Raw genomic sequence first — 15,730 nt, forward strand, 5'->3', positions numbered from 1 at the left:
GAGAAGGGGGGTCCCTCCGCCCCCTCGAGGCTGACTAGGGGCCCACGGTCCCCCGGAGTGTCAGGCGCTGGAGAGACTACGCACCTGGGCCCGCTGGCGTTGTCAGAGCACCTAGCGCAAATGTGGGGGCGGAGCGGGGACAAGCCGTTGGGTTGGCCGTTGGGAGGAGGCGGGGCCAGGCAGGGGGCGGGGCTCGAGGCGGTGGGCGTGGCCATGACAGGGCACGTGGCATAGGTGGGGCGGGGTGAGAGGGTGGGACGTGTTGGGGGTGAGGTGTGAAGGCGGGGAGCAGAAGTGAGCGGGGCCCGGAATAATTGATGCTTTTGAACTGTGGTGTTGGAGAAGACTCTTGAGAGTCCCTTGGACTGCAAGGAGATCCAACCAGTCCATCCTAAAGGAGGTCAGTCCTGGGTGTTCATTGGAAGGACTGACGCTGAAGCTGAAGCTCCAATCCTTTGGCCACCTCATGCCAAGAGTTGACTCATTGGAAAAGACCCTGATGCTGGGAGGGATTGGGGGCAGGAGGAGAAGGGGGTGACAGAGGATGAGATGGCTGGATGGCATCACCCACTCGATGGGCATGAGTTTGAGTAAACTCTGGGAGTTGGTGATGGACAGGGAGGCCTGGCATGCTGCAATTCATGGGGTCGCAGAGTCAGACACGACTGAAAGACTGAACTGAACTATGGAAGGGCACGTGGAGGGCTGGAGGGGAATGTTGGGCTGGGGCCCAGGACCTGCCAGTTGAGGTGGACAGGGAGGGACACTCCCGGGGCCAGCAGCTCTAGGCTCAGGTGGGGGAACTGAGGCCAGTCCAAGGCAGTGACTTCAGACCCCCAGACTTCACCACATACTTTTCCGCCCGGCCATAGAAGACCGCAAGTGGGTGGAAGGCCAGGGGTCCACACAGGCAGGTAGGTTCCCAACCCAGCGTGCACTTGAGGTCCATGGTGCTGGAGCTCCAGATGAAGACTAGGCATCCCCCGTTGACATAAGCAACCCAACACTGCTGACGTTCTGGGGGAGAGGGAGGCGGTCAAGACCTAGAACTAACAAAGACAACCACACTAACACAGCGCAAACTTAGGGTGGGTGGTGAGCTAAATACGCCCTCTTCATCAAGAAACGAGGTGGGGGTGGGTGGGATATGTGGAGAGAGTAACATGGAAACATACACGACCATATGTAAAATAGCCAATGGGAATTTGCAGTAGGACTCAGGGAACTCAAACCCGGGCTGGGTAACCACCTGGAGAGGTGGGATAGCGAGGGATGTTCAAGTGGGAGGGGACGTGGGTAAATCTGTGGCTGATTGATGTTGATGTCTGGCAGAATTGTGCTTTACACAATACTGTAAAGCAATTATGCTTCAATTATAAATAAATTTATTTTTTCAGGACTCTGCAAGGGTACTCGACGAGGAATTGCTAGAGGCCAGCAGTTATAGTTGCCGCCCTTTTGTGTTCAACCTCAGGATGTTTCCCTTGGCCAAAAACGCACTAAGTCGTCTCAGGGTTCAAAGCATTCAGCCAGCAGTGGCAAGGCAGATCCACCAGAAGCGGGCACCTGGTTTCCATGACAAGTACTGCAATATGCTGTATTAGCTAGTGGAGCCACTTTCTGTGTTGCTTTATGGGTATATATGGCAACACAAATTGGAATAGAGTGGAACCCATCACCTGTTGGCAGAGTTGCCCCAGAGGAATGCAGAGAACAGTAGTCATCCTAGCTGGTTTAACACTGAATTGTTTCAAAATCAACTCATAATTAATGCCAAGTAAAAGTACTATGTACCCATTAAAATACGGCATGTTGAAGAAATAACGTATACTCGAAACCTTAAAAAAAGTGAATAAATTTAAAAATAATAATAATTTTTAAAAGGTGAAAGCTTGTCCTTTAGGCCTCAGTTCTAAATCAGCACCCTTCAAAAGCCAGGTATTCGCACCGTACATACACACACACACACGTCTAGGAACCCTTAAGATCCTTGGAGAGGTTCTCTTGGTTCTTGACTTCCTCCCACTGGAGTATTTTTTTAATTGGAGTATAGCTGCTTTACAGTGTTGTGTTCGTTCCTGCTGTACACTGTGAGTGAATCAGCCACATGCACACATATATCCCCTCCCTCTTGGGCCTCCCTCCCACCCCACCCCCACCTCACCCGCTCTAGGTCGTCACAGAGCACCCGGCTGAGCTCCCCGCACTATACGGCAGCTCCTACTAGCTGCTTCACACCTGGGAGTGTGCATGCCAATCCCAATCTCCTAATTCACCCCACCCCCAACCCAAATGTCCCTTTTCTATGCCTGCGTCTCTATTTCTGCACTGCAGAAATAGTCTGTACTATTTCCCACGACAGTCAGAACTGGTGGGGTTCCCGCTGTATTCCCAGTGCCTAGAACAGAGTTTAGCATACAGTAGGTGCTCAATAAGAGCCTTGGAGAAAATGGAAATGCATTTATTGAGCCCCGACTCACTCTGTGTCAGCGCTGTTCCAGGCCCCGAGGCATAGGAGAAGATGCAAAATGAACGCAGAGTGAAACCCACAGCCCTTCTTAGCAGCAGCCCTTCTCCAACAGGCATGTGAATCTAGTGAGGTCCACTCTGCCCAACCCGAGGCCTCTTCTGCATATCTTGGTCAGTCACCTTTGTCCCAAGTGCCTGACCTTTAGCCTCCTTATCAGTATAACAAAAGAGACAGAAAGCAGTCCTGTGGTTAATATTTTTATTAATGGTAACATTCATACTGCATATCTAAGATTTACATCCAAAAGGGCATCTTGTATTTACATGCAATGGCCAGTCCAAGATAACAAATTCAGACCACAGCTCCGTTAAGACTATGGCTTGTTCCAAATTAAATTAAATACATTAATACTCTTACTTCTTGCTTTCAACACGTACAGTACAAACCCAGTCTTCTTCCTTTTAAGGAATATAAAATTGCATTGATGACTGCATGGATTAGTGATGATTACATCTGAAATATTTAAAACCTGAGAGACAAGCCCAAGTAGGTTTGAGTGCTAACACGCCTGCTCTCGAATTCACCTGTGAATCATAATACAGACTGGTCAGTGGTCAACAGTGGATGATTTGGGGGCCCTGGCTTTAACTGGACGCCATGCCTGGCTGAGGCAGGGGGGCTCCCGTATCCTCCGACGTCCCCCAGACTACATACCACAGATGAACGGGGTCTTTTGTTGCTATGGTGGTTAGATGTCCTTTTTTGCTTTTTTTGTCTGTTCCCATTTCCACTTGCTTTTAGCAGAAAGAGTCTTTGGCCCATTTAGGCGGGGTTTTACATCACAACATGTACACGAATAAAACATGCACGCACTCTGCGGCCAGTGCCTTGCTCCTGCTCCATCGGTTCAGCCTCATCACCGTATCACTGGACTACAGGCCTCAGAGACATGAGCCCCACCAGAACAGAGTGGTCAGAAAAATAAATACATGACTTAAAAAATGGACAGCTAAGCCTGTCATGACAGCCCAGAGGCAGTGGGTCTATTTCACTCCATGATTCTTTCTTTTTGCATTAGATACAAGCATATCATCACTTTTTGGTCAATCACTCTTTCGAGCAAGGCACGCGCATCGGAAGGGTAGGCTGTGTTAAACTCAGCACCCGTCACCTGCGACATTATAGGAGGTCACTGAGATGACCCATCTCCCTCTGTCTCCCTGGAAACAGAAGTGGATCTCCTCTCTCACCAGGTGGAATGGCCAGCCCTGACTGCCTGAGGTTCGCTCTTCTCAAGTTTGTTCCTTTCTCCGTGGCAAGTGTCACGTTCTCCCTGCTGTCAGGCTGGGTAAGCAGGAATCCCAAAGCACCTAGGATGTGTGTTCTCTGGACACGCTATCTTCAACCATCACATCCCTCGCTCCCCATTTCTGACACACATCTTCTTTCGTAGCTTAACAATGAAGCTTGAGGAAGGCAGTCTGATGGAAGGGAATCTGGCTCACAGCTGCCCTTGTAAGGGGACTGGTCCCTCTGGGACATGGGGACACCACAGGAAAATTCCTACATAGAGATATCCACCCAATAAATTGAGATGGGAGTGAGACAGCCACAATTCCACCGAAAGACTTAAAATAAATCTCTTGTGTGGTCTCCCTTACACTTAGGGCCTTCTGTTTTTAAGGCACTGGGTTTTGAAGACTTCAAACACATAGAGGCAAATGCAGATGACCGAACTAGACAGTGACAGAGTGACCACAGGACAGAACAGATTTCAAAAGCAGAAAACTCTTCTTGGTTAGTGCATTGCATTAGCTGCTAACATCTGCAACTTAAAAGACGCTTTTCTCTCGGAAGGAAACAGATGTTTACACTACTCTGATAAAATTAAATGCCCGTAAGCACCAGGGGTCCAGTGGCAGCCAAGGAAGCGTGCCAGTCTGTTTCCAGCGAGTATGAAGCCACAACCCCACTCATTCCAAAAATCGCTTGTCCCTTAAGAAATGTAAGGTGATGGGAAGACTTTAGGGGGGACTTCATCCAATGTCCCCCAGGTTAGGAACTGCTTAGAAGGAGTAGGGTTATACTTCATGGCGTGGAGCCTGCTGTCCTAGAAAAGCAAAAACACCAAACCTTCGCTGGAAGGAAACAAATTTTCATCCTGAAATACAGTCAGGATACAGAGCTATTTTTCATTTGGTTTTTCATCAGAAGAACTTCTTTTCCTTCCCAGAAGTGCTGAGAGATTTACTTCTTGGAATTGGGGCTGAACCCGAACAAACTGATGATGTCGGTCATTGCTTCTCTCAGGTTCTTCCCGAAGCGATGAGAATCCTTTCATTTAAAAACAAACAAACAAAAAGAAACTGGTTACAACATGGAATTTTTCACATTTCAAGCCTTTTCACTTGTAATCTGACTCAAAGAACTAACATTTCTTTTTGCCAGTTCTCTAAGCTTTGACTTGGTGATTGAATCATTAAGTTACAGAGTCTGGTGAGATGCTAAGGGTTCATAAAGATAACAGCTACGTGTTTGTGTGAGTGCGTGTTTTTTCTTTTCCATGGTAGGTTATTATTACGAGACACTGACTATAGTTCCTTGTGCTACATAGTATGACCTTGTTGTTTACCTATTTTATATGTGGTTGTATTTGTTTTGAGATCTAAGGTGCTTTATTTTTTAAAAAAAAAACAACTTATGAAGGGTAGTGTGAACAGTACTTGTCTTATTCTTGTCATATAACAATTCACAGAGCAAATAGAACTTCTATGCCTCCGCTAATTGTCACACACCTTTTGAAGTTACCATTAGCTCCCAACACCTTATCTTTCATAGGGAAATGGCTTTAATAGTTATTTTTAAAATTTAATTCTTATTTTATATTGGAGTACAGTTGATTTATAACATTGTGCGAAGTTCAGCTGTACAGCAAAGTAATTCAGTTATATGTAACAAAAATATCCATTCTTTTTCAGATTCTCTTCTATATAGGTTACTATAAAATATTGAGTTCCCTGTGCTATACAGTAGGTCCTTGTTGATTACCTATTTTATATACAATAGTGTGTATCTGTTAACCTCAAACTCCTAATTTATCCCTCCCCACTCCCTTTCCCCACTGGTAACCATAAATTTGTTTTCTATGTCTGTGAGTCTATTTCTGTTTTGTAAATAAGTCCATTTGTATCATTTTATTTCTACATATAACCGATAACCATATGATATTTGCCTTTGTCTGACTTCATCTCGTGTGATAACCTCTAGGCCCATCCATGTTGCTGCAGATGGCATTATTTCATTACCTTTATGGTCGAGCAATATTCTAGTGGTGTGTGTGTATGTATATATGTGTGTGTGTATATATATATATATCACCTCTTTATCCATTCATCAGTTGATAAACATTCAGGCTGCTTCCATGTCTTGGCTACTATAAATAGTGCTGTTGTGAACACTGGGATGCATGTTACCTTTTTTCCCTAATGTCAATGCATTACATGAAACATAATAAGCAAGTGAATTCCAAACGTCTCTGTTAAAGGTGAGCCTGGCACTCACTGTCAGGCGACGTACAATGTGGAAAGGTGAGAATATAAATAAGGATTAAATGTGCCATGCTAGGGAGGCGGTCACGGGTTCCATTCAGAGAACACTGCAGACCACTGCTGCATTATGCGTGTGAATTACTCAGCTCAGATCTTAACTCTACCCTTCAATGTTTCGTGCATGCTAAGTCACTTCAGTCATGTCCGACTCTGCGATCCCATGGACTGTAGCCCGCCAGGCTCTTCTGTCCATGGGATTCTCCAGGCAAGAACACTGGAGTGGGTTGCCATTTCCTCCTCCAGGGGATCTTCCCAACCCAGAGATCTAACTAATAGTGTCTCTTACATCTCCTGCATTGGCAGGCAGCTTCCTTACACTAGCGCCACTGGTGGGAAGCCAACCATTCAATGTTACAGAGAATCTAAAAGTTGCAGAAGCACTGCAACATTTAGATTTGAAACCACAGCTACCAGCAAAGATGAAGACTTTCAATCAAATAAGATGGATCCCTTTAAAACTGTTGAAATCCTTGCTTTGAAGACATCCCAACCAAGGAAGAGTATACAACTGAATTGAAATTTTCTGTCAAATCAGGGATGTGCCCCCTACCCACCCCCTTCAAAAGAAAATAGTACAAATACTCCATCCTGGGAAGGGGGGAGTTTTGTACTTACCGTCTCAGGACAGGAGAACTTGGAGGATATATGGAAACTGATGAGGTCCTCACCAACGAGAATGTACGACACCCCATAGCCGTCATCAGCAACCTATAGAAAAGCACATTCAAACTGAACTTGGGGGGAATTCCCTGCTGGTCCAGTGCCTAGGGCTCTGCACCTCCACTGCAGGGGACATGGGTTCGATCCCTGGTTGGGGAACTAAGATCCCACATACCATGTGGCATGGTGGGTGAATGAATCAACAGAATGGTGGAAATGAGGCCACGGGCAAAGGGGATTTCGGACCTTTAATGAGATTGCCACTCATACTGGCATGAATAACCAGTAGGAGCTCCTTCAGGGCGGGGTGCTTATAACTGAGACAGGCCCGTCCTGCCCTGGCGCTTGCTGCTTTGTGAACTCAGATGCCCGGCCACTTACCGGCCCGAAGCCTCCTCCGCTCGACACGTAGTCCGGATTCCTATCCAAATTGAACAGCTCCACCTGCTGTGGAGGGGTCTGGCTGGTGGATAACCTCCAAGGCTCAGATAGGACCTGGGGAGTTAAACAAGGGGACGTTCTAATGACACTTTTCAGCTCCATCCTCTTCTGCCCCCAAGGAGCCCGGGAGATGAGGAAAGGTTTGCTTGGTGTTTGGACTGTTTCAGACACCAGAAGGCTATGTCCCTGGGGGCCTTGCTGGCTCTCGGGGCAGGGGTTCTTCGGAGAGGGATGGAGCGGGTAAGGACACCTGGACTAGAGAGGCAAACACTGGCTGACGGGGTCTTGGGCAGAAAAGGTGGCAGATACATGGAGTACGATGTGGAGTGCAGCAGCTGTGTGCTGGAGCAGGCTGGTACCAGCTCCCTAAGCTGAGGGTCAAACTTGCAGGAATTTTCCAAGCTGCCCGCTAAACACAGCCACTGCTAAAAAATTGAATTTTATAAACATAAAAGTAAAGCAACTCTATTAAAAGTGGAAGACGTAAATACTCAGAGCTCAGGACTTCCCTGGCTGTGCAACGGTTACGACCCTGGGCTCCCACTGCAGGAAGCACAGGTTTCAATTCCTGGTCAGAGCATGAGATCCCACATGCTCTGCAGGGTGGTCAGAAAAAAAAAAACCACCTCAGAGCTCATCAGTTAGGTTCAGTTGTGTCCGACTCTGCGACTCCATGGACAGCAGCACGCCGGGCCTTCCTGTCCACCAGCTCCTGGAGCTTACTCAGACTCACGTCCACTGAGTCGGTGATGCCATCCAACCATCTCATCCTCTTTCGTCCCCTTCTCCTCCCGCCTTCAATCATTCCCAGCATCAAGGTCTTTTCAAATGAGTCAGTTCTTTGCATCAGCTGGCCAAAGTATTAGTTTCAGCTTTAGCGTCAGTCTTTCAGAGCTCATCACTTGATAATTATTTTAGTACAAGCATGGTTTTTCCAGTAGTCACGTACAGATGTGAGAGTTAGACCATAAAGAAGACTTTGCATTGAAGAATTGATGCTTTCAAACTGTGCTGCTGGAGAAGACTCTTGAGAGTCCCCTAGACTGCAAGGAGAGCAAACCAGTCAATCCTAAAGGAGATCAACCCTGAATATTCATTGGAAGGACTGATGCCGAAGCTCCAATACTTTGGCCACCTAGTGTGAAAAGCTGACTCAATCAATGAAGGAGACCCTGATGCTGGGAAAGATTGAGTGCAGGAGGAGAAGGGGGCAACAGAGGAGGAGATGGTTGAATGGCATCACCGACTCAATGGACATGAGTTTGAGCAAACTCTGGGAGACAGTGGAGGACAGAGGAGCCTGGTGCACTGTAATCCATGGGGTTGCAAGGAGTCTGATGTGATTTGGCGACTAAGCAACAATGGCATGCCAGGGGTTGAAGAAATGTGGCTCAGATTTTCCAGAGTGAGGACCGCTGAGCCCTGGAACCCATCTGATAGGCCAGTTCTGACTGGCAAAGTTGTACTAAGTTTTGCCCTAAGATTGACTAAGTTTAGTTTAGCCAAGAAAGCCAAATGGGCTGCACAGAAGGGCCTCACCTCCTTCAGGAAAGGGGAGTCGACCGCGAGGTACTTGGACACCACGTAGAGGCAGAAGAGGTGGCGGTCAATCCCCGCGCCGGTCATCGCCAGGCGGTACAGAAGCTGATGCTTCTCAGATGCGATCTTGAATAACTTGAGCTTCTGTTCAACCTGAAATAACAAAGGATAGGCAGTTTTGAGTCATGCAGCACAGTCTAAGCTCCAAGATGACAGTCACGGGCCCTTCTCCCCAGCAGTCCAACAGGGTGCTGAGACAGCAGGTCACCGGTGGGACGGGCAGGCGGTCTGGGTGGTCTCTGGGTGGTTGCCAAGGCAACCTGACCAGAAACGCCACTGGCCGGCTGCCTCTGCCCCAGATTCCTGCTGCGAGGCTGTGGAGGGGACAGGTTGTTGGAGAGGCAATTTCAGGATCCTGTGTGCGGCCCACTGGGCGTCATTTCACCTTTTACAAAAATGAGACCACTAAGCAGGTAGGAAAGCACCAGCCTTCACATCTCATCGTGTGGAACGAAGTCCCTTTCCTCTCAGGGGGCTGCGACATTCCTGCGGGCCTTTAAGTAACCCTCCAGGGTGGTCTGTCAGCTGGGCTGAATAGCGCTTCTGGGGCCTACAAGTCGGACCCGAAAAGGCCTCTCCAGGTTCTTTAGGACCCTGTCGGTCAATCTCAGAATGAGGAGACACAAGCCCTTCCGTGGATGTGGAGGCCTGTCCACTCCAGACCCAGCCCTCAGGCTGTTCTGAAGGCAGCGAGTGACAGATCAGAGCCATCTGTGATGAGACCTGCCGAGCTCCTCCCCAGGGAACTGACAGCCTTTCCAGGAAGGAGGTCCCCAGAGCAGAGCAAAACCCCGGGCCGTGTCCCCTCGGAGGTCAGCAGACCCGGACAGGATGGGCCTCAGCCCCTCACTGGGTGTGTGGTCAGCAGTTTGCTGGATTCTGCTAAGTCTCTGTTCCTTTATCTATCAAAAACGAACTGATAATGCTTCACTAGCCGCCTCTAGGACTGTCAAAGGCAATACAGCCCAGAGCCCTGGGCCTGCTCGGGGGGCTTCAGCATGGGCAGTGGGCTTCAGGAACCCCGGGCAGAAGATGTCGGTGTGGGGCTTCCCTGGCGGTCTAGTGGTTAGGAATCCACGCTCCCAGTGCAGGAGTTGTGGGTTCAATCCCTGGTCAGAGAAAAGATCTCCCATGCCGTAAGAGCCAACAAAAAATAGTAACAATAATAATAACAAGACAAGAAGGCGCCCACGGACGGTCACCATTTTCTCAGCCAGACACCAACTACCAACACTGTCCTGCCCCCTCCCCTCCCATTCCTATGTTCACCGCCTGTGCACCGTTCTGACTTAAAGACTCTGAGGGGGCCCTACCTGATGGTCCAGTGGCTATGAGTCTCCCATGCAGGGAGCCCAGGTTTGATCCTTGGTCCGGGAAGTAGATCGCACATGCCACAACTAAAGATCTCACGTGACTCAACTAAGACCCGGTGCAGCCAAATAATAAAAAATAATTAAATATTAAGAGACTCCTATGAAGTGTAACCTCACTTGCAGAAGTTACAGAATAACAGGATGGATGCAAACATGAACCTTTGTGTCTGTCTAGATGGTTGCCTTTAATACTCTCTGTCCTCCAGAGGCGGGTGGAGGGAAGGAAGGAGATGCTGGATGCGGACTCGCTGGAGAAGTATGCATGGGATTTAATCAGGGAAGCCTGCATGTCAACCTCGGGTGTCATCCTCTGAACGGCAGAGACGGCCCCTGGGGGGCTGTTCTCCTCCTGGCCAGGCAGAACCTACCGTCTGTGTGGGGTCCATCATGGACAGCACGAAGTTGCATGACTCAGTGGTGCAAGAACGCACGGTCTCTGTTCTGCCCTCTCGGAAGAGCCGGGTCATGGAGGCCTCGTAGGTGAGGGAAAATTTACCCATGTCCTGGGAAAGGAAAAATATTTTAAAACAAGGCCGGCGTGTTGACAAAGACATGAGGGGAGCGGTTGAAGTCAGCCGGGAAAAGCAGACATCATCGCAGAGGCAGTTTTTATTCATTGTCAGTTTTCACACGGGCTTATGCAGCACGCAGGTGGAAACATCACTAGCTTTGAAAAGGGAGGGAGGGTCCAGGTTTCCATGTTCAGATGCGACTGGGGCCATGACCCGGTTTCCAGATCTCACACACCTGCCCGAGTACAGACGTGGTTTTAGGAAGAATACGGTACAGGACCGGGAACTGCATGCAGCAGCTGGGAATGACTTAACTCCAGGTCCGGAAGGTCCTCCTCTGAGGGGGCAGGAAGTGGTGGGTGGCCAGTGCCTGCAGCACAGAGTCCCCCACCCCGGCCACTAGACAAGAGGGAGAGAAAGCAGGAGGGAACGGCTCTGCGGGGCTGGCAGACGCTGAGGGGAGCAGACGGGGGTCTCTTGAGAACATTCACTTTCTCAGCAAAATACGGAATTTCACCTCCTAAGAGACAGAGGATGGAGGGGAGGTGCCAGGAGTCAGCAAAGGGGTGTGAAACAGGCTCTGGGGGTGCAGAGAGTGGGTGGTCTGGGGCCACCAGAGTCAGGGCTCATGGGTTAAGAAAGATGAGCCGCGGTGTGGGGGGGTTTCTCGGACTGTGTCGGCTTCTCAGTGCAGCATCAAAGCAGGCAGACACTGGACTGACCCGGGGGTGTGTCCACTGTGCTTGGGGCTCTAGGACAGAGGTCGGGGTGATAGCGACAGGTTGTGGAATCTAAGCCCGAGAGGCAAAAAGGGAGGCGAGACAGATGGGTAGAGGGCAAGGCAGGATGGAGACTGGGATGAGGAATGCTGGTGTTAGAGGCCAGAGGGGAGATGGGATGATGGAAAGACCTGGGTGATGTGCGGACGGTTCTGCAAGGTCCCAAGACAGAGGTGGCCGGGGATGACGAGGACAGGCACAGGTCCATGGGAGCTCGGGGTGGCCCACCACCTGTGATGCCGGCGGAAACCACCCGCAAAGCCCCAGCTCGAAGATGACCGGGTTCCCCGTGGGGACGGCAAAGTGCTGAGCAGCAGACTGTGGACCCAGGTTATTTCTGACCAGGCAACGTCCCTCTGGGCATTTGGGTCCTGGTGGCCCCAGGGTGACAGGGGACACCTGCAATAGGCTGATACTGTTCATTCAGGAGCTGGCAAAGCTGCACTTCTGATGTGCAGTCCAGACCTGTGAGCAGCCCGGCTGGGAGGGCTCTTTACCCCCAAGGCTGGTCGGCAGACTTAACACTGGCTGTCCCCACCACCCTGCGTGGTCACGGAGGAAGCCAGCTGGCCACGGGTTCTGAGTGCCATCCCAGCCTCCAGTGGGCATCCCCCACACCCGGCACAAAGACCCGCCGGCTCATAATCTACTCATCCTTTAACACACTGGCTATTAAATTTCCCTTGGATGGGGTCTGAGAGGTTCTAACCCCTCATCTGGCTTACAGAGTCTAACTAAGGTCATTTTACCAAATATGCCTTTCAGAGAATTCCCTATAGGAGGGGAGCTTACTATGCGGGGCCTTCCAAGGGTCTTATCATAAAGCACTGGGGAGCCTGGAAGGAAGGAGGGGATGAGGAAAAACTATAAATGTGCTATTTTCATCATTTAATACAGGTTATCTTGGGGTATATGATGCAATGATTTATTTGAAGTCAACTTTCCAACATCAAACTTTAATCGTATAAGTGGTTAGTGCAATCATGCATTACATCCACAATTTTTTAATGACCATCTAAAAACCCCATGGCCGATGCACTGAGTATTAGTGTACTCAGACCCCAAGCTGGGTTATGGCTACACCCACTTAAACTGCTATGACCAGCCACCATCTCACCATCGGGGGAGCAGCCATTGCCAAAACATGTCCAGTGTCTAACCAGCAGGATCAAAAGACAAAGTCTATAAAGATATTAACACACATGGCGTGAGAACACAAAACTTTTGCACACTTGGATTGCTGCCCTGGAGCTAACTGTTGGGATTGGTGGCATTTGGGGGGGAACTTTCACCTCTGTTTTCCAAGTGAGAAATAAATATGACCCCAAAACAGGAAGCCAATATGCTATTTTCTTTTAGTTTTTGGCTGTGCTGCACAGAATGTGGGATCTTACTTCCCAGACCAGGGTTCAAACCTGAGCCCCTTGCATTGGAATTACAGTCTTAATCACTGCATCACCAGGGAAATCCCAGTAGGGCTCTTTTAAATAGGAGATCTAAGCAACCCCACCTTGATCTGGGAGGTAGTGAGGACTTCCCTGGCAGTCCAGAGGTTAAGACTCAGTGCTTCAAATGCAGGGCATGCGGGTTCTATCCCTGGTCGGGGAAGTAAGTAAGATCCCATATGATGCAATGCTAAAAAACCATTAAAAAAAAAAATCTGGGAGTTATTAATTGCCAGTGCAAAGCAAGTGCAAAGGTCCTGTGGTGAAACGAGCCCAGCACATTCAAAAGCAGCAAAAGCAGGGAACAGGCCCAGAGAAGCACCAGAGAAGGTCAGTATAAGGACCAGATCAAGGGTAACTAACCCTGGGGATGTGTAAACTTGGATGGAAAATACGCATAGTTTTTTAATTTCACAAAGTGAAATTAAACCACAGAGTGAATTGCAGCATTTAGAAGCATAGGCAACAAATCACAGGAGTTATGAGCAGTGCCTGTGATGCTGAATAGAAAAAAAAAAATCACAGCTATTTTCACATCAAATTATGGCAGCTCAGTGGTAAAGAATCTGCCCGCACTGTGGCAGACCTGGGTTCGATCCTGTGTTGGGAAGATCCCCTGGAGGAGGGCATGGCAACCCACTCCAGTTTCTTGCCTGGAGAGTCCCCATGGACAGAGGAGCCTGGAGGGCTGCAGTCCACAGGGTCGGAAAGAGTCGGACACGACTGAGTGATTAAGCGCACAGCATGTGGTTACTGCAGATATCCCAAAATAGCATCTCAGCTTGTCACTGCTTCAAGTGAAAGGTACTTATCAGACCTGCTGCTTGAGTCAGTGCATGAACAATTACACCTAGGGCTTCCCTGGCGGCTCAGTGGTAAAGAATCCACCTGCCAATGCAGGAGACACGGGTTGGAAACCTGATCCAGGAAGATCCCACATGCCGCGGAGCAACTAAGTCCATGCGTCACGACTACTGAGCTTGTGCTCTAGAGCTTGGGAGCCGCAACTACTGCGCCCACGTGCGGCAGCTACTGATGCCCCCATGCCCTAGAGGCCATGCTCCACAACAGGAGAAGCCACCGCGATGAGAAGCCCGCATACCAACTAGAGAGCAGCCCACGCAGCAAAGAAGACCCAGCACAGCCAAAAATAATAAAAGAAATAAAACTATGTCCAAAAGAAGAATCACAGCTACTGCACAAATAGACGCTTACTATTTTGACACCTGCATGAAAACTAACTGGTTACTTTTGTAACCCTATGCATTTCATTTTATGCTTTCTAAACATTACTCTGAGAAGGGGTCCCCACGCCTTTCTCCAACTGCCCAAGGGGTCCAGGGCACAAAGAAGGTTAGGTGGCTAGAGCAGAACCCCCCCCACCCAGGGCCACCCAGAATGTCTGGATTTGTGCAGGAGCCCCCGTGAGGCCCTCCAGCCCAGAGCTGGGCACAGACGGGTCTGACTGTGAGGGCCGCAGCGAAGTCTGTTCCTAACAGAGCTGGCCTTCCAACAGGCCTGCGGGGAAGAACTTTTGAACAGAGGAGTCTGCTTTAAACTCTTAATAGGCTTCGGTCAATCATTTTTAATAGACTGAGTGCCACGTGAGGAATTGGTAGAGGGGTGGGAGGCCAAGAATGAAATTCTGGCTGTTTCTAGCCAGAATGCAAAGAATAAATATAACTGCTTGGGTTATTAAAACAAATAATCAGTGTCAAATAAACTGTTACATGATTCCATGGAACTATTCTGGCACCAAAACTACACTGTGTTAATCACTATACGCTTCTGATTTCTATATTTTCAGCTTTGAAAGAGCAAGTCTCCACCTCACCCTGCCCCATCTCCACCTGACAACCTTTCCTTTTCAAAATATTACCGGTTATTCTCAACTGTTAGCCCTCCATTTGAACTTGAAGGTAAACCAGCCCAGCCCCTCTCCTAAAGTCTTCTGCTGACCTCTGACGATGTTCACAGTGCATGTGTGAACCGGGGACATTCATCTCCAAGGTGCTGAGCCTTTCTGTCCAAAATCACAGCCTTCCCTCCCTCTCCGAGGGTCCATTCCTTCTTCTAGGCTCTGGGTCTTCTTCCCAAAGGTCCTGTCTGCTTTATAAAGAGAGGCTTGGGGAATTCCAGGTTTTTGCTTCTAGTTCATGACGCATTTTCCTACCATGTTTCCTCCTGGACTATCACAGTGATAAGACAAAGATGCTGGTCTTTGTATAATTCTGCTCCAGACCGCCTTACTGAGCATGCTTCCTAACCATAAAAGTTTTCCCGCCCGCTCCATCTTCTGAGCAGATGTGCGAATATTTCTTCTGCCCAGTGATCCTGACAGCTGCACTCACGCCCTTTAATGCAAAGATGTTCAAGAACAGCCCCTGGAGGTTGCTTCATCCTTCCTGCTTTAATGGGGCTGCCTCCACACTCCACCTTTGAGGAAGACCCTGGCTGCTGGCACACGATGAGATTTACTGCGTTAAGGAGATAGCCCCGATGCTAAGAGTTACTGAGTAGGGATGCTCCGTTATGAATGCCTCGTCAGCATCTGTCAAAATGACTGGCTTCTTCTCTGAGCTAGCAACATGATTAAATCTGTTATTTTATTAAAGCAAACCATCCTCTTGCCACTGGTGTTAGCTATTGTTGGCTGCTGCATTTTCCTTATATTGCTTGATGCTATTTGCTATTACCTTATTTAGACTTTTTGCACTTGCATTTGTGAGCAAAACTGGTCCGTGGCTGTCTTTTTGTGCATCCATCAGCTGTATTAGAGTCGACCTAAAGGACAGTCGTGGCCCATCGGTTGTCATTTATCTGATACTAACACTGCCTCTTGT

The 15,730-nt window shown here is 49.0% G+C and overlaps 2 protein-coding genes and 1 pseudogene across 2 annotated transcripts in view; 1 reads left to right on the plus strand and 2 right to left on the minus strand.

The window, feature by feature from the left end:
* TESMIN (testis expressed metallothionein like protein) overlaps window positions 1-155 on the minus strand; it is a 40,185-nt gene extending 40,030 nt beyond the window's left edge. The window contains exon 1 of the mRNA XM_043452370.1: window positions 85-155. The gene's annotated coding sequence lies outside the window, so the exon portion shown is untranslated. The remainder of the gene's footprint in view (window positions 1-84) is intronic.
* Window positions 156-1,466: 1,311 nt separating this feature from the next.
* Window positions 1,467-1,720, plus strand: LOC122430549 (annotated as a pseudogene).
* Window positions 1,721-2,714: 994 nt separating this feature from the next.
* CPT1A (carnitine palmitoyltransferase 1A) overlaps window positions 2,715-15,730 on the minus strand; it is a 58,349-nt gene continuing 45,333 nt past the window's right edge. Inside the window, exons 15-19 of the mRNA XM_043452012.1 lie at window positions 10,520-10,654; window positions 8,719-8,871; window positions 7,120-7,233; window positions 6,694-6,786; window positions 2,715-4,804 (exon numbers count right to left, since the gene is read on the minus strand). Coding sequence (XP_043307947.1) covers window positions 4,718-4,804; window positions 6,694-6,786; window positions 7,120-7,233; window positions 8,719-8,871; window positions 10,520-10,654 — 582 coding nt within the window. The 3' untranslated portion in view covers window positions 2,715-4,717. The remainder of the gene's footprint in view (window positions 4,805-6,693; window positions 6,787-7,119; window positions 7,234-8,718; window positions 8,872-10,519; window positions 10,655-15,730) is intronic.

Source organism: Cervus canadensis, chromosome 29 (assembly GCF_019320065.1).
Source record: "Cervus canadensis isolate Bull #8, Minnesota chromosome 29, ASM1932006v1, whole genome shotgun sequence".
Taxonomy (NCBI): domain Eukaryota; kingdom Metazoa; phylum Chordata; class Mammalia; order Artiodactyla; family Cervidae; genus Cervus; species Cervus canadensis.